The sequence below is a fragment of the Myodes glareolus genome, chromosome 24 (genome assembly GCF_982192425.1).
Source record: "Myodes glareolus chromosome 24, mMyoGla1.1, whole genome shotgun sequence".
Taxonomy (NCBI): Eukaryota; Metazoa; Chordata; class Mammalia; order Rodentia; family Cricetidae; genus Myodes; species Myodes glareolus.
In genome coordinates this window covers 47,638,799-47,660,563 of record NC_142049.1, presented here as the reverse complement: position 1 = coordinate 47,660,563, position 21,765 = coordinate 47,638,799, and the positions used below count along the sequence as shown (strand labels likewise).

At 49.1% G+C, this 21,765-nt stretch overlaps 1 protein-coding gene across 1 annotated transcript in view; it reads left to right on the top strand.

The window, feature by feature from the left end:
* The first annotated feature begins 1,281 nt into the window (after nt 1-1,281).
* The window catches only part of LOC125406520 (BOS complex subunit NOMO1), a 56,847-nt gene continuing 36,363 nt past the window's right edge, over nt 1,282-21,765 (top strand). The window contains exons 1-11 of the mRNA XM_048443554.3: nt 1,282-1,440; nt 5,846-5,935; nt 6,653-6,698; nt 9,471-9,571; nt 10,566-10,672; nt 12,062-12,134; nt 14,441-14,593; nt 15,033-15,170; nt 16,526-16,615; nt 19,097-19,202; nt 19,397-19,547. Of these exons, the coding sequence (XP_048299511.1) occupies nt 1,297-1,440; nt 5,846-5,935; nt 6,653-6,698; nt 9,471-9,571; nt 10,566-10,672; nt 12,062-12,134; nt 14,441-14,593; nt 15,033-15,170; nt 16,526-16,615; nt 19,097-19,202; nt 19,397-19,547 (1,199 nt within the window). The 5' untranslated portion in view covers nt 1,282-1,296. The remainder of the gene's footprint in view (nt 1,441-5,845; nt 5,936-6,652; nt 6,699-9,470; nt 9,572-10,565; nt 10,673-12,061; nt 12,135-14,440; nt 14,594-15,032; nt 15,171-16,525; nt 16,616-19,096; nt 19,203-19,396; nt 19,548-21,765) is intronic.

The window sequence follows — 21,765 nt, the reverse complement described above, 5'->3', positions numbered from 1 at the left end:
CTAGCTTCAACACAGGGAGGAGGAGGGCCAGAACCAGCCCAGGAGAAGGTCAGTAGCCTCAGGCTTGCAACATTCCAGTCTCGCCACTACTGAAATTCTAACCAGCCAGGTTCTTTTCAGGAGCTTTCGTTCAGAGGTGTTTGTGCCCGGGTCAAGGTCAGAGCACAGCTTTGAGGGTCATCCTCAGGAAGGCAGTCCACAGCCTCTCATTGTTCTGAAGCTCACCTTCCCCATCAGACTAGACAGTGAGCTGCAGGGCCCTCCTGTCTCCACCTCCCATTACTGGTCACCACATCTGGCATGGTCGGGGATCAAACTCAGATCCTTAGGTTGCAAGGCAAACATTTTACTGACTGTGCCATGGGCCCAGGACCACCCCTGCACTCCGTCCCTTACTTTCTGGTTACACTGGTACTTCTTATGTAACTCAAGCAGGGTGTTAACTCATGGAAATCCTCCTGCCTCAGTCCCATGAGTGCAGGGTTTGATTATAAATCACATTCAACTTGCATGTGTGCCTATACTAGGGAGCGAATTTAGGGCCTTGCTAGTCATGCACTGAGCAATTTTCCCAGTCCTTTTAAAGTATTTTAAAAAGATTTATTTATTTATTATGTATACAACATTCTGCCTCCATCTATGCTCACATGCCAGAAAAGGGCACCAGATCTCATTACAGATGGTTGTGAGCCACCATGTGGTTGCTGGGAATTGAACTCAGGACCTCTGGAAGAGCAGTGAGTGCTCTTAACCACTGAGCCATCTCTCCAGCCCCTTTTTAAAATATTTTACGTTTTATTTTCAGAGAGTGTCTAAAGATGTCCAGGTTGATTTCGAACTTGTTCTGTAGCTCAGACAGGCCTTGAACTTATAAGATAGGATTTAGTGCTGGTGGGGGGTGTAGGAAGGAGAGGCAAATAACAAATTTCTAAAGGGCTTTTAAAAATCACATCTGACTTGTGAAATATGTGCAGCAAAAGGATTTGAGACTTGCTGACTATGTCAATCCATAAAACAGCTCTTAATCGGGACACTGAATCTGAGGCTGCTCGTTTCAGAGGCTGCGCGGAGTCCTCCCGGACGCCAGAGGCGCAAGCGGCCGCGGTTCCCGGCGGAGCAGGTGTGCTAGTAGTCTTTCTTGGGGGGTGTGACGCAGAGCCCCGGCGCGCCTGCGTGGAGCGGCGCCTGGGCGGGGCCTGGGCTTGTCAGCCGAGCGGGGAGGAAGGAGCCGGCTGCGTGCGGTGTGAGGGGCGGGACCGGGCGGGCTGCGGAGGGTAGGCACGCGGAGGCCGGGCCATGCGTGCGGGCCGGGGTGTTGCGGAGCTGCTGCTGCTGCTGCTGCTGAGCGGCGCTGGGCGGGTGGGCGGCTCCGAGGACATCGTGGTCGGCTGCGGGGGCTTCGTGAAGTCGGACGTGGAGATCAACTACTCGCTCATCGAGGTGAGCCGCCGCGCGTGGCCGGGGGCGGGCTGTGAGACCTCGGGCCGGGCTCTCTGCGGCCCCGCACACTTCCCTAGCAGTGCCGAGGGGCGGGCGGAGGGAGGAGAGGGCCTGCTAGACCCTAGCTCCCTCAGACCGAGACCCCTGAACTCAGATCTGCCCAACCCATATTGCAGAACCTGGAAACCACACGTGTCACTCTCCATACTGCAAACCCCGAGGTTCGGACCCATGGTTCCTCCATCCGTCCTAGGGTGCCTTTAAAGAGATCGATCCCCATCGCTAAGTTCGGACTTGGAGCAGTATAGCTACTTCTAGGGCTGTGAAGCCGCCTCTCTGCCCCCACTACTCCTTTGCTTTTCCAAGTGCAGAATTGCCAACCACCCTGCATAATCGCTGAAATTCCGCTAGAGATTTGTGAAACAATTTCTGACTGAGTCGAAAGTTCCGTGAAATGATTATCAGCCCAGTGGGATTCTGACCCAGAAAGCCCGAGAGAAGAAGGGGGATGGACAGAAGTAGACTCGAGGGACTGGAGAGAGCTCTGGGCCTGGTTTTCCCAAGGAGGCTGGTAGCCAGAGAAGGGAGTGGGGCAGGAGGTAAACAGGGGCCCAGTAGGAGAAATGTGGGGGTGCCAAAGAGAAGGGTATCGGAGGCCCCTTTGAGCTACTCCAGTACTGGCAGTGGCCTCCTTTAGCATGTCACTTAGGACTGGGGGAAAAGGTGAGGAGAAGCCGTCCCCGCCCTGACTTCCCTTTGCCCTTTCTCCAAATCCCAGTGTGTCCATGTGAGGTGGTGTTAGACTTGGTAGAACCTAGAAGCGTGGTTTCCTAAGGCGGAGAATCAGCTGTTATCTTCCAGACTTGCTATGTGGTTGGCTGACTTATATTTTATTTTATATATATATATTTTTGAGATAAGGTTCTTATGTAGCCCAAGCTGGCCCAAGCTCAATATACCCAAGGCTGGCTTTGAACTCTGGACTCTCTTGCCTCCAAAGGACTGGATAACAGGGGTATGCCCTGGGTCCTTCTACACAGGACTCCTGGGAACTGCTGGGAACATGTTACTAGGTACAAGTGCCACCTCCTGGTTTTGCAGCATTGGGTATCTCAGAAACTGCCTTGGAAGGGCTTTTCAACTTGAGCTTCCTCCAGCTTTGGGAGGAAAGAGAGGACAGTTGGGTGCCCTCATTCCATGCACTAACAGGGATTAAGAGAGCAGAAAGTGGATTTTGTGGCCCATTATGAACTGTGTTTCTCAAGCCCTAGGGTTCCTTGTCCACATGTCTAGAGCAACCCATCCTTTTGTAATCTCTGCTTACAACATCAGACATTTTATGTATGTAATCCCTACATAGATATATGTTGCCCTTTTCTGATGTGTACTTTACAAAAGATGTACTATATGGTCCAGAGAGTGAAGTATGGCAGCCATACTTTTGATTTTGAGTGAATAGACTTCCTAACTACATAGCAAGCCAGAGTAAAAACATAAATAGAAACCAGCAGATGCATAGACAACAATGCATCCATCGTTAAACTGAGCGCTCAGCATCCAGCAGAAATTGACTGAGGAAGTCACCTGGAGTCCTCAGTGTAGTAAAAGAACATTACACCATATTAGAGATGACACCATCAAATCCATTGCTTACAGCATCCGTCAGAAACGGACTGGGGAAGTTGAGGCACCAGCTGGAGTCCTGCTTGAGCTTTCTCTCCATGTTTGAGTTTCCCACAGCCCAATTTGTGGCTTCCCCAGGCACTTTTATATCATGGATGGACAGTAGTGACATCTGTTATGAATGGCTCACCTTCCAGCTGTGCTGTTCTCTTCCCTCCCTGTCACAGTGATGGGGCCAGTCCTTGGAAGACACTTTTAGACGGACACGTTTAGGTCTGAAATGGAGACGGGGCAACACTGCCACAGCCAGCTTCTCAGTGAGTTCAAACTGCATGTGACAGTTTGCCCATACAGTGTGTTTTATAACATCTAAGTAACCTAGGTATTTCAGTCTTCCCTCCTCTTTCCCTTTCTCTTTTGAGACTTGCCCAGGCAGTCTGGATCCTCCTGCCCTGGCATCCCAGATCCTGGGCCTGCAGGGGTTGTGCAACCACACCTGGCTGCCATTTCAGCCTTCTTCCCTCTGTTTCTGCTCGAGGTGCCTTCCGAGGTGCGTGCACTGAAGGCTTGTCTCAGTGGGGGAATCTCAGTGCAGAGAACGTTTTGTCCTTCAGCAGTAGCCTGTACAGCTAAAAAGAAGAATCACAGGGGCTGGAGAGATGGCTTGGTGGTTAGAAATACTTGCTGGTTTTGCATAAAACCAGGGTCAGTTTTCAGCATTCACACAATGGTCTGCAACTAGCTGTGACTCCAGTCCCAGGGGATCTGACGCCTTCTCAGGCCTCTGGGTATCAGGTACCCACAGACATCTATGCAAAACACTCATGCATAAAAATAAATACATCTTTAAAAATTATAGGTTCTAGTAGTTTAACAGTCAGAATTCACATCAAAACTGGGTTCTTGGACTTGGGGTGGAAGCTTCAGTCAGTGAAGAGCTTACTGTACAGCATGAGACCTGCGTTCCATCCCCAGAACCCTGTGATTTAAAAAAAAAAAAGCACTAGCCTGCTTGGCGAGTTCCAGGCCTTTGAGAGACCCTGTCTGAACAACAAGGTGGTTAGTTTCGAAAGAGTGGCAGCTGAAATTATCTTTTGGCACACACACACACACACACACACACACACACACTCCCCACTGTTTCTCCTGATAAGCAGCCGTCTTCAGTTGCAGGACATGACTTGGGTAGAGCAGGGAGCCGGTGACTCCCCTGAGTACTGCCTCCTGGTCCTCCAGGCCAGTGCATATGCTGTGCATGCATCTGAATTTCTTTATGGCCTGGAACAAATTCGTTTTTACACTTGACTGAGTAACTGGACTCCACAGTCAATAAGTCGTTGTCTGGGCTGTGTGGAGCCCATGGATATTGCCCATGAGCACTACGGGCCGTGCCCTACTTCACGCTGCCCCTTCCAAAGTGCGCACTGGGACCTGACTGCTTATATGTTTCCTAAGATTCCACTGGATCATACCTGTATTTTCGCTACAGAATATTCTTTTTAAAAAAGTGTCTTTATATGTATCTGTATGTGGCTATGTGCACATGAACTCAGTGCCCTTAGAGGACAGAGGAGAGCATTGGATCCTAGAGCTGGGGGTGAACTCTGCAAGAGCTCTTAATTGCTGAGCAGTTCTCCAGCCCCAACATTCATATTTTAGAGGTTAGGCTGATGTCATCTGACCCAAATGTGTTTTTACAGATTGGGACACAGGTTCAGAGTCACTGAGCCACACAGGCCAGCTGAGGGATTTGCCTGTAGCCTGTAGCCCTCTGACGTGTCTCTGCCTGGTGGTGCTCAGTGGCTTTCCTTCAGAGAGTATTAAATAGAACGCTCTTCTTTTTGAATATGTACCCCGTGCCTGCTGCTTGCCACACCACTGTGAGTAAGTGCAGCTGTCCCGAAGCAAGGTGTTTTTACTGTGAGGAAGCTTGGCTTCTGGAGGTACCATAACTTTGTTAAGGACACCCACTGTAGGGAGACTCTGATATGGCTATGCGCCTTGCAGCTTAGCGGTGTGTGTCCGCAGAGGTTTGGGGTGCATCAGTAGTAGCCACGCCTTAAGGAGGGCAAATGCATTGGATGTCTCTCGCATCAGTCTTTGTCCTGGTGGTGGCGGTGGAGGGTTTTAAATGAATGCTCCTCTAAGCATCCAGAATCATTTGGGGCTAATAGTTCAGCCCCCAGTGCTTACCCTAGACCGTCTTGTTAAAGCCGTGGGGGCAGCTCAGGAATCTGCTTCCTCGACTTGCCTTTCTGTCTGAACTGCGTGTTGGAGTAGAACTGAGGGCCAGGCAATCATGGATTTAAACACATATTATTGTGTGTGTCCATACGTGTTGTGTGTGAGGTCAAAGGATGACCTTGTGGAATTGGTTCTTCCATCAGCCTTGGTGTGGGGTTCTGGACTTGATCAGGTCTCCAGGCACGTGCAGTAGGTGCCTTAGCCTGTTGAACTCCTGCTGGCCTGGGAATCTGGATTTTCACAAGTACCTTGCTAATAGCAAAATTAGAAAGTTATAGACTCGGAAATTTACACAAACAAAAGTTACTACAGCTACTTAAGGAAACTGAAAAGCATTGAAAAATAAGACTTTGGAGATAGGCTGAAAAGAAACATGAATAGCATTATTTTGGGGTGCCCTGTCTTCTTTTCCTCTGTCCCCAAAGCTTTTGTAGCAGCTAGCTCAGCTAACATTGGCCGGCAAGACTGCATGCAGACATCACATGCTAACTGATTCTCTAAGACACTTGGTCTTTAGTTTTCTTTCTTTGCTTTTCAGATAAAGTTGTACACCAAGCATGGGACTTTGAAATACCAGACAGACTGTGCTCCTAACAACGGCTACTTTATGATCCCCTTGTATGATAAGGTAAGAGGCAGAGGGACTTGAGTCTTCATCCAGTGACTCTTGCGAAAAGAGGTGATTAGTTAGCATTCCCAATGACTGTGGTGACAGGAGATGGCCTCCACATGTGCAAACACTTATTTGTATTGTAATGACCAGTGGGATGTAGATTTCCCATGGCTGAGTGGACACAGTGGGGCACATTTGGCATTCTGGTTCCCACAGCCTCACAGGATGCTGCAGGCACCTTAGCGGCGGGAGGACAGGAGTGAGCGGAACAGCTCTCAGGACTGCCGTTTGTTCCAGCGGTCACTTGCCAGGATTGAAACACTCAGATTGCATAGGCTCAGGTGTTCACCTTTAAAAAATACTTGTTTATTTTGTATGTAGGGTGGGAGTGGGTACTGGCTTGCCTGCCATGGTGTGTGTCAGAGGCAGCTCTCTCCCGCTACCTTTTTGTGGGTCTCTGGACTTGAACGCAGGTCATCAGGCTGGGACAGCGAGCCCTTTATCCACTGCACTAGCTGGCCAGCGGAGTCTTCACAGCGCACAGCTGGGCTTCCACATGGCACTCTCTTTGCTGCTAGCTTTGGCCTGGAGAGGAGTCCAACTGCCACCCTTAAGAACCAGGTGTAGGATTTTATTTCAGATGGGTTGTTTGGGGTAAAGTAATCACACTACATTCCATCTTCCCTGGGCCTTCAGGTCTCCTGCCTTCAACTTTCATGGTTTTTCTTGTAGGGAGATTTCATCCTGAAGATTGAGCCTCCGTTGGGCTGGAGTTTTGGTAAGTGAACTGAGTGGTAGAGCACTTTGCAGGGGACCACACTGCACTGTCATTTTCTTAGAAGAGCATCCTTCGTGGTCTGTGTGTCTTTCTGGAATAGCCGCCTTGGCAGCTTCAGTTCATTACACAGTCTGGACACGAACTGGGACCTTCTGTCTGTTGAAGGCCGGGGCTCTTTATGTTTGGGTCTCGCTGTGCAGCCTGAGCTAGCCTCAGACTCAGCCTGAGCTAGCCTCAGACTCAGCATCTTTCTGCGTCAGCCTCCTGCAGTTGAGGTTACAGATGTGTGCTACGTGTCTGGCTCCCCTTCCTGTCCCCCCACACCCCCAGTAAGGGAAGTGTTTAAACGTAAAATTTGCCTGACTGCAGAATCCAGATGTATATGGACTGGGGATGATGGCTCTTTGGAGGGGAGACTCATCTTCAGGCAGTGGAGGAGGCTATCTGTAGCCTGGGCACCCGAGGGATTCCTTACCTTGACAAAAGGCCACCTGTAACTCATTTTCCCAGAAAAACCCTATTTCGGTAAAGTTGAGGCACCAGCTGCTGCATCCCAGGGAACTGGAGGGGGCTGGCCAGCCAGACCATGGAGCAGAGGTCACTTCCATCACCTCGGAGGCTTGTTTCTGCTCCCTCCAGTCTGGGCTTCTTACTGAACTGTACTTCCAGATTTGGGCACTGAGTGTAGCGAAGTCACTCGAATTTTCTTCTCTCTCTGTCACTCTAGATCAGGCTGGCTGTGAACTCACAGAGAACCACCTGTCCCTGCCTCCCGAGAGCTGGGATTAAAGGTGTGCCAACTCTTCTCTTTTTTTAATGGAAGGATTTTTTACAAAGTACACACACCTGCCTAGTTTCCAGATAATACGATAGAATTTCACACTGCACTGATCACTAACCTGTAGCACTTAGAGGTGACCCTGTCCTCACCTTCTAGAATGACAGGTGCTCTGTTTTCTTTCTGTGTTCAGGATTGAACCCAGGGGTCTTGTTTATGTGATGTCTCTAGCCCTTGTAACAGCTTTGCTTTGTGTGTGTGTCTGTGTGTGTGTGTGTGTGTTCTCATTTCTCTGTGGGGTGATAGAAGTTGTACAGACTGGCCTTGAACTCTTCGTTGCCCAGGCAGGCCCTTGATCCTATAATCCTTTTGCTTCAGAAGCCTCCAAGTAGCTGGGATTAGAGTCTGAGCCACCACATTCCATTTAGGTCATTTTGTTTTGAACTTGAGCAAAATGAAATTATACAGGCTGCTTTTTGTGTCTGGTTTCTTCTAGTCTTGTTTATGATACTTTATTGTGTGTGGCTCTAGGTCATTTCCTCTGCTGTATAGAATTCTTTTGTACGTGAGTGTATAAGTTAGGGTTTCTGCTGTTGTGCTAAAATACCCTGACCAAAGGCAGCCTGGGGAGGACAGTGTTTATTTCTGCTCACATTCTCAGGTCAACTGAGGAAGCTGAGGCAGGAACTTGGGGCTGGAACTAAGCAGAGACCATGGAGGAAATCTACAAAGTAGCTTGTCCTCCATAGTGGGCTGGGCCTCCCACATTAATCAAGAAAATGCTCCATAGACCATCCTGATGGAGGCATTTTCTCAAGATTCTCTCTTCCCAGGTTTGTCTAGGTTACTGTCAAATTGACCAAAACCAACCAGCCTCGCCCCAGTCCAGATGTTGACATCAGTTGTCTTCTTCAATCACCCCCCCCCCCCCCCGAGTCTGGAGCTCACTGATTGGGCTAGCGGGCTGGCCAGTGAGCCGTAGGAACCCTGTGTCTGCCTCCTCAGCTCTGGGCACAGATGCGTGCTTCTGTGCGGGGTTCAGACCTGGGTCTGACTGAGCCATCTCCCCAGCCCTTTCCTTGTGTTTTAAAAGCTCAACTTTCTATTGTGAACCTTCTAGTTTTCTAAAGAAAATGCATCGTGTTGATATTAAAGGATCAGATGGTTGCCCTCAACAGTCACATTTGTGAGGGATTGGAAGCTTGGTCAGGCGGGGCGGTGTGACGATTAGTAGTCAAACTGAGTCAGCCTGCTCTGCTCATGTCCTCCCTGTGAGGTTCCTGTTGTCATGGAGCTGATGGTCCTCTTTAGGTCTGGAGCCAGCACGTGGGATTGGAGTGGTGTCACACACTCTGTGGAAAGATCCTTTAACCTTTTCATGACTCAGTTTACTTCTTGGTAAATTCTTGTGTCCCTTGAAGAATGCACTGGGCGTGGTGCCTGGTCCAGAGTGAGTCCTTTGGCACTGGAGACTGTCCCAGGTGGTGAAGTGCTTGCAGTGTAAGCCCGAAGATCTGAGTTCAGTCCTTGTCAAAGCCAAACATGGTGGTGTACGTCTGTAACCGTAGAGCAGGAGCTAGGGACAAGAGGATCCCTGGGCTGCTGAACAGTCAGCCAAGGCAGATGGACAGGTCCAGATTCAGTGAGAGACCCTGCCTTAAGAGCATGGTAGAGAGCTATAGAGGAAGACAGCCGCCACTGACAGCTAGCCTCCACGTGCTTGTGCACACACCCACTGGAACATGGACCGCAAGCACATACATGCACCAGCAATACAGCTGCAGTGTGGAACTTGGCGAATCTTCAGTGCGCTCTGAAGCTTGTTCATTCCTTCTGCGGGGTGGGAGGAGACTCGTGCCTTCATTTTAGTTCTGATTATGTGAGGGCATTACATCTAGAAATACTTAGAAGAGTCTGGCTGGGAAGCATGTTCCCTGCATGCATGCTGCTTTTTGTCTCTTGTCCCTATCTCTCCTTTCTTGATTTTTCCCCAGAACCAACCAGTGTGGAGCTGCACGTGGATGGTGTGAGCGACATCTGCACGAAGGGCGGGGACATCAACTTTGTGTTCACTGGCTTCTCTGTGAATGGAAAGGTTTGGCTCCAGGCTCTGTCTGCTGTTCTCTACATTGCTCTGTTGTGTGCCGCCTCCTGTCACTGTTATAGAAGTGGGGCTCTTGCGCCCTTAGGTCACCCACAGTGAGCTTCAGGGGTCTGCTTGATTGTGGGAGATGGCCTGTGGTGGGGTGCAGAGAGGAAAGGGCACGTGCCCAGGACCTGAGTTGTTGTGCTTGCTGTGTGCTGTGTGAGAACTAGGTGCACTTCCTCCAGGGAAGCTCCTTCTACTCCTTCTCTTGGAGCTGCTCTGGGGAGGTGCTGGAGCCCTGGGCAGTGTGAGTGCTGTGTGTGTGTGTGTGTGTGTGTGTGTGTGTGTGTGTGTATTTGTGTGTGTGTGTGCCTGTTCTCCCTCCATTCTCAGTGGAGCCCCCATTCTTCTTCCCGCCAGCCCCCAAGTAGAGATGAGGGCTCTGCTGGCGAGGGTCCAGTGTGTGGACCTAGAAGTGCTCTTTTGTGCTGGGAGTGAGGCCCTCAGCTGTCTCCCGTGGGTTTCTTACTGCAAGAGGGGATCTTGGGTATTTTTTCTTTCTTAGAGATTTGTAAAATAGTGATACATTTAAAAAAAAGATTTTTAATTATGTGTGGATGTGTATATTTGAATGTGGGTGTCCTTGGAGGCCAGAGACATTGGATCACCCTGGACCTGGAGTTAAAACAGTTCCAAGCTGCATGATGTGGGTGCTGGGAACTTAGGTCCAGGCCCCTGCAAGAGCAGTGTGCGCTCTTAAGCAACCACCGAGCAGCCTCCAGCCCCATGAGGTACACATGCTGTCTTACATTCAGTGTTGCAGTATTTTACTGTCACTGTCCCCTCTTCACCCAGTCCTCCACAAAGGTCTCCTGACCACATCCTCCTCAGAGAGGCCCTTGACCCAAAGAAAAGTGTTTCAGGTGCCACTTTGTGGGCAGGAGCATGAAACAGGGGCCTTGGCTGAGCTGCCTGTTGGGTTCTGACATCCTCCTTCTCATAGGTCCTCAGCAAAGGGCAGCCCCTGGGTCCTGCAGGAGTTCAAGTGTCCCTGAGAAGCACAGGCACTGATGCGAAGATCCAGTCCACAGTCACGCAGCCTGGTGGGAAGTGAGTGGCATCCTGGAGTCTAGTCTGCTTGCTAGACCAGGCTGGTGGGCATGGGGAGTTTGGGTTGCGGGGGTGGGCTTAGATCCTGATTTGGCTCTTAAGCAAGTTCATGCTTTTGGAACCCACATTTCCTGAAGTGGGAGTCACCCACTGTGCAGGTGGGTGATTAATTACCAGCCACTGTCTGTAAAGGCTGTGCCCCAGCTGGGTTTGAATGGGGCTCCTCCATTTGCTGTTTGGCTTGGGACAGGTCACTTTACCCCCTGCTTTGCTTTTCTAATTTACAGATGAAGGTAAAGAGAGGTTCCTGCGAAGATCAATGTGATTGTTTCAGATTGGCCGTGGTATAGAATTTTCTACTTTTGTGGTATAATATTGGTACTCAGAAAGTTCTGGATCTTGGATTTCTGATGTTGAAGTGAAGGATGCCCCAGCTGTAGTGTTGCAGACCTGACTGGGAGCTGTTGTAAGCTCCTTTGCCCTGAGCTGTCTAAAGCAGTGCTCAGTCGGGACCTGGGGAGTAGAAGGCTAAATTAGCAGTGCCAGAAACAATGGCCTCTTCAGTTTTATTGTAGCAAAGTAGTTCTCAAGCGCTGTCCGGACAGTGGTTCGTAGACCGTGGGAGAATGCAAATACTGCCTGTAGTAAGTTCCTTGTGGCAAAATTAGCTTCTGATTGGCAGGTGCCTTTTCAAATGGAGTTTGGCTCTGGCTGTAGCCTTTGCAGTCCCATCTCAACTGGCCATGGCCTTAGTTCATCTGGAGTCTCTAGAAATCTGCTTATTGGTCGATAGCTTCGTTACAGTTGTCTGCGAGAGAGTTCACTGACCCTGTTCAGAAGAGGGCATTGCATCCTCTCTACCTGGGGTCACCTACACTCAGAACCAAACCTGGGTTCCCTGGAAGAGCAGCCAGTGTTCTTAGTTATTAAGGCAGCTCTCTGGTGCCTACCTTGAATTTTCAGCTTTCCTGTCTCAGCCTCCTGAATACAGGAATTACAGGTGCAAGTCACTGTGCCTGGCTTTAGGGTCATTCTGTATTAGCCATCTGCCCCAGCCTGGGGGTTAACTTGCTTCTTTCTTCTGCAGAGCTCCTCCCTTCCCACTCCTTAGCTTTTTGCATTTTTTTTCCTCCTCTCCTCTCCTGTTCATGCTAATCAAGCCTGCCGATTGTGAGCTTACGCCAGGACTCCTGGAGCCACTGGGAGTGTTGGCCCACTGTGTGCTAGCAGTGTGCAGAGTGTCTTTCCTTGCTTCCTGACACATGGGGAGTGTTCAGTGAGTGAGTTTGGACAGAACTGGATTGAGTAGCTCTTGGAAGCCTACAGTAATTCCCGCATAACCCCTGTCTAAAACAGGGGTTAAGTGATGTGCTATTCTGTGTTTCTCAGGTTTGCATTTTTTAAAGTTCTCCCTGGAGATTATGAAATCCTTGCAACTCATCCGACCTGGGCTCTGAAGGAGGTAAGCTTTGTCCCACGTCTGTGGGTGTGCTATTTGGAAGCAATTGTGGGGATGAGTTTAGGATATGAAATAAATCATAGTTTTCTCCAGATACCTTGAAAGAACCAGGGTACTGAAGATGTAGGTGTTATGAGAGAAAACTCCCCTGCCACAGTGGCTGCCTCTTCTGTTGACTTCTTCTTTAGGTGACAGTTGTGATGTCCTCTACCATCCACTGTCACTGTATTGAGCTAAGTCAACCAGGAATTCCCAGTGAAGTTTGTTCTTTTTCTGTCTAAAACAGAAATCTATAAATATGATAATATTCTAGAGGCCTATTGTCCACGTTCCCTGGGAGAGGGAGATCTCAAACAGCCTATGATTGTTCAGGGAGAATGGGTTGCGTGTCTTCATGTCTGAGTGGCAGCGTCATATCTGAGTGTCAGTGGCAGCAGTGAGCGTGCGAGCCAGAGAAAACTTCTTGTTTCAAGGAAAGAAACCACAGTGATTTCCTTTTTGGTTTAAATTTTCAACTTTATTCTGCTTTGTATTTGAAAATTTAATCAGACATGACTGAGTAGTAGCAGTGTTTATTGAAAGAGTGTCTAAGCAAGGTGTGATAGCTTGTGCCTGTAATTCTAGTACCTGGGACACTGAAGCAGAAGGATTACAGTGAGCTTTTGATAGTCTGGGATCCATCATGAATTCTAGATCAGCCTTGGCTATAGAGTGAGATCTTAACTCAAATAAAAAAACAACAAAAAAACCCCTAAGACTATCTAAAATGTTATAAGTGTTTGAAATGTCATATAAAGGCTGATTCTAAAATATTATAATAATTGAATGTTTTTGAATAAAAATAAATAATAAAGCAAAGCATGGTCTGATAAGTTTGGCTAACAGTTACTTGTCAGGGTCAGTGCTTCTGGCCCTGGTTCTGTTTTGTCAACATGGGGTGTTGGCTACCCTGAGGGAGCAGGGGCTCTGGCCCTGGCTTTGTCTTTGTCACATTTTGGTTAGCAGGGACATTGCTCAGTGTCTGGGGATTGCATTCTGAACCTATGAAGCCACTCTGTGATAAAAGGGAAAACCAGCATGCTCATTAAAACACAAATTGGAGGGGTCACAGAGATGGCTCAGGGTATAGATATATGCTGCGAAGCCTAAAAATCTGAGTTCAGTTCCTGGGACCCACATGGTAAAAAGAGAGATTCCTAGTTGCCCTCCAACTTCCCATGTGTGCTATGGCATGGCCCTACCCCACAACAAATAAATATTTCTATTTTAAAAAGAAGTTGGGGGTGATGGTGGCCCACGCCTTTCATCCTGGTACACTGGAGGCAGAGGCAGGTGGATCTCTGTAAGTTCCAGAACAGCCAAGGTGGTTACACAGAGATACCCTTTCTCAAAAAACAAACAAACAAGAAGTTGGACTATGAGAGGGACGTGCAGGAAGGACGGTCTGTCGGTGTGGGGTCACCACCCACATAGGTGGGTGCCACCATCTCACACTTCCTTTCATCCACTTCGCATAGAAAAGAAAAGAAATTGCAGGGCTTAGTGGGTAGTGCTTGCCATGCAGAGCTTGGGTCTCAAAACCCACGTGAAAGATTGTCTGCAATCGCAGTGCTCCATGGGGCGATGGGAGGAGATGGGAGGCTCCTGGGCCTCCCAGATTGGTGTACACAGCTGAAACCACAAGCAGCTCTGCCTCAAACGAGGTGGAAGGCTAGGACTGCCACCTCAGGTTGTCCTCTCACCCCCACATGCACTCCATGATATGCGCATCCGCACTCAACACATGAACACACAGTGGCTCCGTTGTTCTCTGCAGCCAGCCCTCCTTGGGCTGAGGGTTCCATATTCATTGCCTCAACCAGTCTCAGACTCAGCCAGCTATGGATTGAATATATGTAGGCATTTTTCTTATTCTTGATCTCAGATGGTTTAAATTATTGCTTGTTTAGCTGTGACCTTGTGTTGGATATGGAAACTAATGGAGGTTTAGTATTCGGGAGATGTGTATAGTCTCTGTACACGCAGTCTCCTGTTATAAAAGGGACTGGGCACCTGAGGCTGTCTGAGTTTGGGATGCCCGTGTCTGTAATTTTATTATGAATTCTGCGTTCATACTGCCCTTTTAGTTAAAAATTTAAGCATGTCCTTGTGTTGCTTAGTGTTCTGGATGGACTTACTATTTTTTTTTTTTTGTCTATTTCCTGTTGAGACTGTCACATTGTATCCCAGGCTGGCCTCAAATTCAGTCTTCTTCCTACTCCTGTGTTGGGTTTAGCGCTGTTGAAGCTAAGAACTCTTCCTTTTTCTAGGCAAGTACCACGGTGAGGGTGACGAACTCCAATGCTAATGCAGCTGGTCCCCTCATAGTGGCTGGCTATAACGTGTCTGGCTCTGTCCGCAGTGACGGGGAGCCCATGAAAGGGGTGAAGTTTCTTCTCTTTTCTTCTTTAGTAAACAAAGAGGTAAGCGTAGAAAAGTAAAGAACCAAGATCGGGGGTGGGGGGTGGCAGGTTGGGGCTTGCTGTTGACCATACCAGTCGTGGTTGGTTTGTGACCTGGATGTTTAAGAACACCATATCTCCGTGAACTGTCTGCACCACGAGGCCGTGGAGCTGGGGAGATGCCTGGGTTCTGGCCAGGCTCACACAGTGTCAGGTTCTACTACCTGTTGCTCTGTGGCATCTTGGCTGTGTCACTTTTCTTCCTTATTGTTGGGGAGACGCCTCACCAGTTTTCCTAAGAAGACTGCCCATTTTTAACTTCTGAGGCCGGGTGTAGAGATTTGTGTTCCGTTTGCCTGCATTGACCTCTTGCAAGAAACCCATGCGTTGATCTCTAGAAGCTGGCCTGGTCTTGTTTGTTGGGTAATCTGAACATAGAATGTCTTCTTCCCTGACATAGGATGTCCTGGGCTGCAATGTGTCCCCGGTGTCCGGGTTCCAGCATCCAGATGAGAGCCTGGTTTATCTGTGCTATGCGGTCTCCAAAGAAGATGGCTCGTTTTCTTTCTATTCCTTGCCGAGTGGGGGCTACACTGTGGTGAGTGAGTGGGTTTCTCTCTGTACAGGACATTGTGGCGTAGAAGAGCCCCTGGTCTTTGGGTGTTGTGTGAGTCAGTTTTCTGTATGATGACACACTACTTGTGCTAAGCCAACCGAAAGGAATACAGGTTTATCTTGGATTGATGGAGGAGGGTTATCTGTCTATTGTGTTATTTTCATTGGTCAATAAAGAAACTGCCTTGGCCCCTTGATAGGACAAAAAGTTAGGTAGGCGGAGTAAACAGAACAAAATGCTGGAAAGAGGGAATTGAGGCAGACGCCATGGAGCCAGCCACCAGGTTAGACATGCTAAATCTTTCCCGGTAAGCCACACCTCGTGGTGTGATACAGATTATTAAAAATGGGTTAATCAAGATGTGAGAGTTAGCCAATAATTAACTCTGTAGAGATAATGGGCCAGGCAGTATTTAAATAAATACAACTTATGTGTTATTATTTCTGGGGCTAAGCTAGCTGTATGGGAGCCGGGCAGGATAAAAAACAGGCCTGCCCGCAGCCCCTCACTACATTGGATCATGGTTTCAGTTTCTGGCTGATTACCCTCTTGCTTTTGGGACTGAGGTGAGGCAGTAGGGTGTGGTTGAAGCCTGTGGTTGAGGAAATCTATTCACTTCCTGGAGGCTGGGGGTGACAGATTGGGGAGAGCAGAAGGCTGGGATTCTGAATGACCTGACTTCCTCCAGACCCTGCTTTATACAGGTGCTGCCACATCCCAGCAGTGCTGACACACATGCCTCCGGCACAGGAGTGACCTTTTCACATGGCAGCACACCCCTCCCACCGTCACGTCCATAGTTATCCTGGGACACATGTGGCACATAGACTGCGTGTTGGACATGCCGGCTAGTACATGGGATTTTGGGGGCGTTTCAGATCCAAATCAGTAGTAAATATTGAATAGTCAAATAAATGGTGAGCCTGTATCCATGAGCACTCAGCCAAGCAAGGATAGATTGAGTGTCCCTAAAGCTAAAAACCCCATAAATAAAGCACTCCCAAATCTGAATACACTATTGAGTTTGCCATCAGCCTTTGTCTCTTTGTCTGTACGATGTGTATGGAATGCAGTGGATCTCAAGTTAGACTTGGACCTGTCTACAAGATGTCTTATGACATCTGAGCAGTTCTGCAGTGGGGATTACCTATGGTTGCAAGCTTGTTTTCCCTGGGGATCACAGCCCCAACTGACATGAGACATGGAGCACAGGGCTCCATTAGACCAGCAACTGGGATTCACATTCCTCTGGGTAGTATTGACTGCTAGTCCCAGGTGAATACTGACTATAGAATTGTGCGGTGCATTCTTCATAATCACCAGACCCCTCCTTCTAGGTGCCGTTCTACAGAGGAGAGAGGATCACCTTCGATGTGGCACCTTCCAGGCTTGACTTCACTGTGGAGCACGACAGCCTGAGACTAGAGGTGAAGCTGTGTAGTGCCCTGGAGGCAGGCATTTGGGACCCTAGCCTTGGGCGCAAACATGGCCACATCAACATCCTGCCCAGAATGACTCTTGGAGGATGTGGACTCTGTGCCTTAGCCTGGGGTACACTAGATATCCCACTTCTCACACAGTGTCTTCATCTCGCTGAGCTAGCTGGAGTCTGGCCAGTGCTGCTCTTTCAGTGAGCTGTGCCCACTGAGTGCCTGTTCCATATTGACTGTGCAGTATGGGCTTAAGTGATCAACAGTCTTTCTGAAAGTTGCATTTTAGTGATAGGAAGAGCCAGTGCCTGTTTAGATAAGCAAGTTAATAAGTGTGCTAGAAGGTGTCCACACTGTCTGGAGCAGAAGGGCTGTGCAGTTCAGGATGGGGACACAGGGCTGCATTGTGTCAAGATTCCCTTGGAAGGTGACACCAGGCTACCGCCTGAAAGGGAGTTATCCCTAAAATGTGTGGTGAGTGCAAAGTTCTCAAGGCAGGAGTGCCCCTGAAGAGGCCAGGGGAGCTGCAGTGGAAGGGAGGACGGAGCTTGGAGAGTTGATGGTGTAGACCTTCCTTGGCTGGCCACTTCTCTCCAATGCTTCTGGGAGTTGGGTATTGCTGAGGAGAGGTGATGAGGAAAGCTGGCCTGGGCAGTAACCATGTGAGCTCAGGAGAGCATGGCCCTCAGAGGGGCTGGTGAATTGTTCAGAAGACATGGTAAATATGTTTTCATTGTTCTTCTGTGTCTTTAGTTACAGAAATAGAAGTGGTCCCTGCTGGCAGCTTGCAACATAGAGGAAGTGCCCTAAGGAAGGGTACTTGGCAGTTGTGCTAGTGAAAAGTTATTCTCTGATTTTTTTATAATGCACTGAAAATCAACCCTCTAAAAAAGCAGTCAAGGGAGCTGGCCCCTCCTTCTAAGGTTGCGTTAGGACACTAAAATCCAGGAGGCCAGGAAAATGAACATTGAGCCTTTATTGCCTGCATTGACCTTGCAGGAAGGGTGTGACGGGTACTTGGGCAAAGTACCCAGACAGTGGTCAAATGCAGGTTTTAATGCGCAGTGTGTAAAGTTTCAAGTGAGGGCCTAAAATGTTCCATCAGGCCAGGGAAGCTTCCCCATTTCATCTGTGTGCTTCAAGCACCTGGCACGTGGTAAGCGTTGAAAACGTCTGTTGTATGTGAGTTAATAAGTGGCTAAATAGCCAGCTCAGCACTTATTTTCAGAAGATTATCCCTGAATCAAAAGGAAGCCATTTTCTTATTCCTCCTCTCCCCTTCTCTGCACACTCTTCCTTTTTTGATTTGAGGCAGTTACCATTATGATCCTTCTGGCTTAGCCAGTACTGAGATCACAGGTGTGTGTCACCTGGGTGCCGAGTGCCACCATGCCCTGCACGGTTATACCTGGTGCTTTCAGTCCAAGGGTGTGTTGTCGTGCCAGGCTAAAGTTTTGCCACTTTCAGGCTCTCTTTCAAAGAATGCATACTTTGTAGCATGTAGCGGAGGCAGGACAGGCTCCACTGAGCCTGCAAAATCACATTTTAACCAGAGGGGGATGAGATGTAGGGAATCAGTCAGGCCTTTTAGACTATAGGAATTTGAAGATAGAAAATTAGGTTGGTGTTATCTCACCTAGATAGCTCACCTGAGAAACCAAAGGTCGGGGGCTTGGAGCTCAGTGCTACCCAGGAGAGCCCAGGCTTGGTGCTTGGAGCAAACAGGGTACACACAGACAAGGCATGGGGCTGTGTGGTGAAAGACTTTGCAGACGAAGGGCGGACTGAAGGAATCTGGCCTGGGACCTTAGGTGTGAGCTCTTGGACTTTGAAAGGGGAGGGTAGTTCATTGATCTTAGATAATATTGGTAGAGTAGGTTAGGGTTTCAGGTGATGCTGATGGGACATGCTATGGGGGAAGGGAAGGGCTGTGGGTCACAAGTAATGTTGGGGATGACAGGTTGGTGGTCCAGGGAGTTGCTGGGGTACCAGGAGATGCTAGGGAACAAGCTAGGGTCCCAGGGGATACCTGGGGACAGATAGGCTGGAGTTCCAGGAGATTCTGGGGGAGGGGTTGGGGTCCCAGGAGATGCTGGGGGACAGGCTGGGGTTCCAGGAGATGCTGTGGGACAAGGTAGGGTCCTGAGTAATGTGGCTTGTATTTGAGAGGCTGGAGACAGGTGGGGTTCACCAAAGTGGGGACATGTGGATGGGGCTGCGGAGGGAGCAGGAGAGGGCAAAGCTGGGGAAACCCACAAGCAAGAAGCAGCAACCTGGCTTGAGGAGTGAGCCTGGCGGCTGTTTTTATTCTACTCTGGTGACCGGTCATGCATTGGAAATGCATGAGAAGATAGATGCTGTGAGGAAGAGGGGCCTGGCTGGAACTAGAGCTGCAAGGGCCAACACGTGGAGCGTGGTGCTGGCCAGGAAGGGGTCTTAGTGTCTTGGACATGTGAACACCTATTCTTTACTTTGCAGCCCGTGTTCCATGTCATGGGCTTCTCTGTCACTGGGAGGGTCTTGAACGGACCTGAAGGAGAAGGTGTTCCAGAGGCCGTGGTCACCCTGAACAACCAGATTAAAGGTTAGTTACCCTGAACAACAGGTTAGAGGTGGGCAGGCATGGTGGTCCTGAGTGTGCTCAAAGGCTCCGTTTGAATCCTGGAGTGATGGAGACACAAGGGACAGAATCTCCATGGTCTTATAAATACTCTTCTCATTCGTCTGTTGGGATACAAGCTTGGACTTACCTTTCATTCGCATGCTTTGGTTTCACAGTCAGAACAAAAGCTGACGGCTCCTTCCGCCTAGAGAACATAACGACAGGGACATACACCATCCATGCTCAAAAGGAGCATCTCTACTTTGAGATGGTCACCATCAAAATTGCACCCAACACCCCGCAGCTGGCAGACCTCATTGCTACTGGGTAAGTGTGCTGTCTGGTCAGGGTGACTACTGACCATGACCAAAAGCAACTTGAGGAGGGAAGGGTTTATCTGGCTAACACTTCCATATCACAGTCCATCACTGAGTGGGGCCAGGTAGGGATCTGGAGGCAGGAACTAAAGCAGAGGCCATGGATGGCTGCTTACTGGCTTACTCAGCCTCCTTTTTTATATACCCCAGACCACCTGCATTGTCCTCAGTGAGCCGGGCTCTCCCACATCAGTTATCAGTCCAGAAAATGAACCACAGGCTTGCTTACAGGCCCATCTGGTGGGATCATTTTCTCAGTTGGGATTCCCTCTTCCCAAATGATTCTACATGTGTCAAGTAGACATAAAACTAGCAACCCACGGGCTGTGTGCGGTCTTGGGTGCGTCCCAGCTCCTCTCTTGGCAGTGTTGGAGAAGAAGATGAACTTTGACCTGACTATATTTCTGCCCAGGATTCACTTCCAGTTCCAATAGCTGTCGAGAGTCAGGCGGACTTTCTTTTGGAAAGATGAGAGCTGAATCTTGATAACTGAAGACACTTGCATGTTGGACACTTAAGATTGATTTCTTTTGCTTTTAAGTTAAAATGGGTTTGTTAAAGTGGAAAAAGAGCCGGATGGTGGTGGTGCACACCTTTAATCCCAGCACTCGGGAGGCGGAGGCAGGCAGATCTCTGTGAGTTCTAGGCCAACCTGGTCTACATAGAGCTAGTGCCAGGACAGACTCCAAAGCTACAGAGAAACCCTGTCTCGAAGAACCAAAAGAAGATAAAAATAAAAATAAAGTGGAAAAAGAAGGTGATGGTAAATGTGCTTTCTGCCACGCCTAACAACTTGAATTTGATCCCTGGGAGCCACGTGGTAGAAGGGATTAGACTTGTATAAGTTGTCCTTGACCTCCACATGTATACCAGCGCAACAAATAATTATATTTCTACGTCTGTCTGTCTGCACGTGGTAGAAGGGAATAGGCTTATATAAGTTGTCCTTGACCTCCACATGTATACAAACACAACAAATAATTATATTTCTACGTCTGTCTGTCTATCTATCTATCTATCTATCTATCTATCTATCTATCTATCTATCTATCTATCTATCTATCTAAACTAGAAAAATCTCTCTGAAGTGAGCACTTCCCTTGTCTGATTCCAGAGGGCTTTGTTGGGTTCTCTGATGGTGGTGGGTGTGGAGGTGTGCGTGGAGATGTTTCCGGTTCTTGGTAGAGTTAACCATGTAGTCACCGATTACATGCTTGTCAAGGACAGAATGGAAAGATATTAGGGGTTTGCAGCCTAGAGGGATGTTGCTGTGGACAGGTAATGAGGGTTCAGGTTTGGTGTCACATGGCCACTAGGTGGCACACTCTCCTAGGTGTTTGAATCTGTGTACATCCTGATGACTGGCACTCCTGGGTTAGTCAACTGGAAGTGGACTACCAGCATTGCAGGGATGGGCTGGGGAGCCTGAATAGGTGAGGTCACAGGAACTAAGAAAGTGAGTGTTAGGGACAAGGTGGTTGCTGACACCAAAGCTAGGAGCGTGGTCGCCAAGGAAGCATTGCGACCTTTCAACTTTGAAGAAAGTCAGTTATCCTTAGAATATAATTCTTGGGTTCAAGTCCTGTTCCTCTCTCCTCTGCTTTTGTGTTGGAGCATCCATGCTAGGTTTCAGCTGCAAGCTCCCGTGAATGCTTCTGTGCAGCTGCTTTTTGTGCGGCCCTGTGTCAGGGCTGCACTTGTGACAAGGAACTGAGCCCGAGTGATAAGGATAGGGTTGTCAGCACCCAGTTCCCAAAGAGAGATCCTTGCAGTTTTGAATTGTGCCAGAAAGAGATTGGGGCGCTCTGAGAAGACCTTGGGTAGATTGGGGTGGGGTGGTAGCTCTGAGGCCTTAGGAGGACTAAGGGAAGAAGGTGCCGGGTGTCCCAGGCAGGAAGGGAGCATGTTCAGAGGGGAGGGAACTGGGTGGAAGGGGCTGAACCAGTGAGGCCAGAGGCTAGTGATGGGAAGCCTTTGACCACGTTCCTGAGGTCCAGGGACAACCTTGCTCACGGAGACCATGGGGTCAGCAAGGGTATGACAGAGATGTGACTTTCTGCCTGCTGGGTGGGTAGGAATTGCTGGGAAGTCAGAGTGTTGGCAGATGGTGCAGATAGGAGCCTGTGGCAGTCATTTGGAGGAGATGGGGCTGGAGTGCCTTTGCCCTG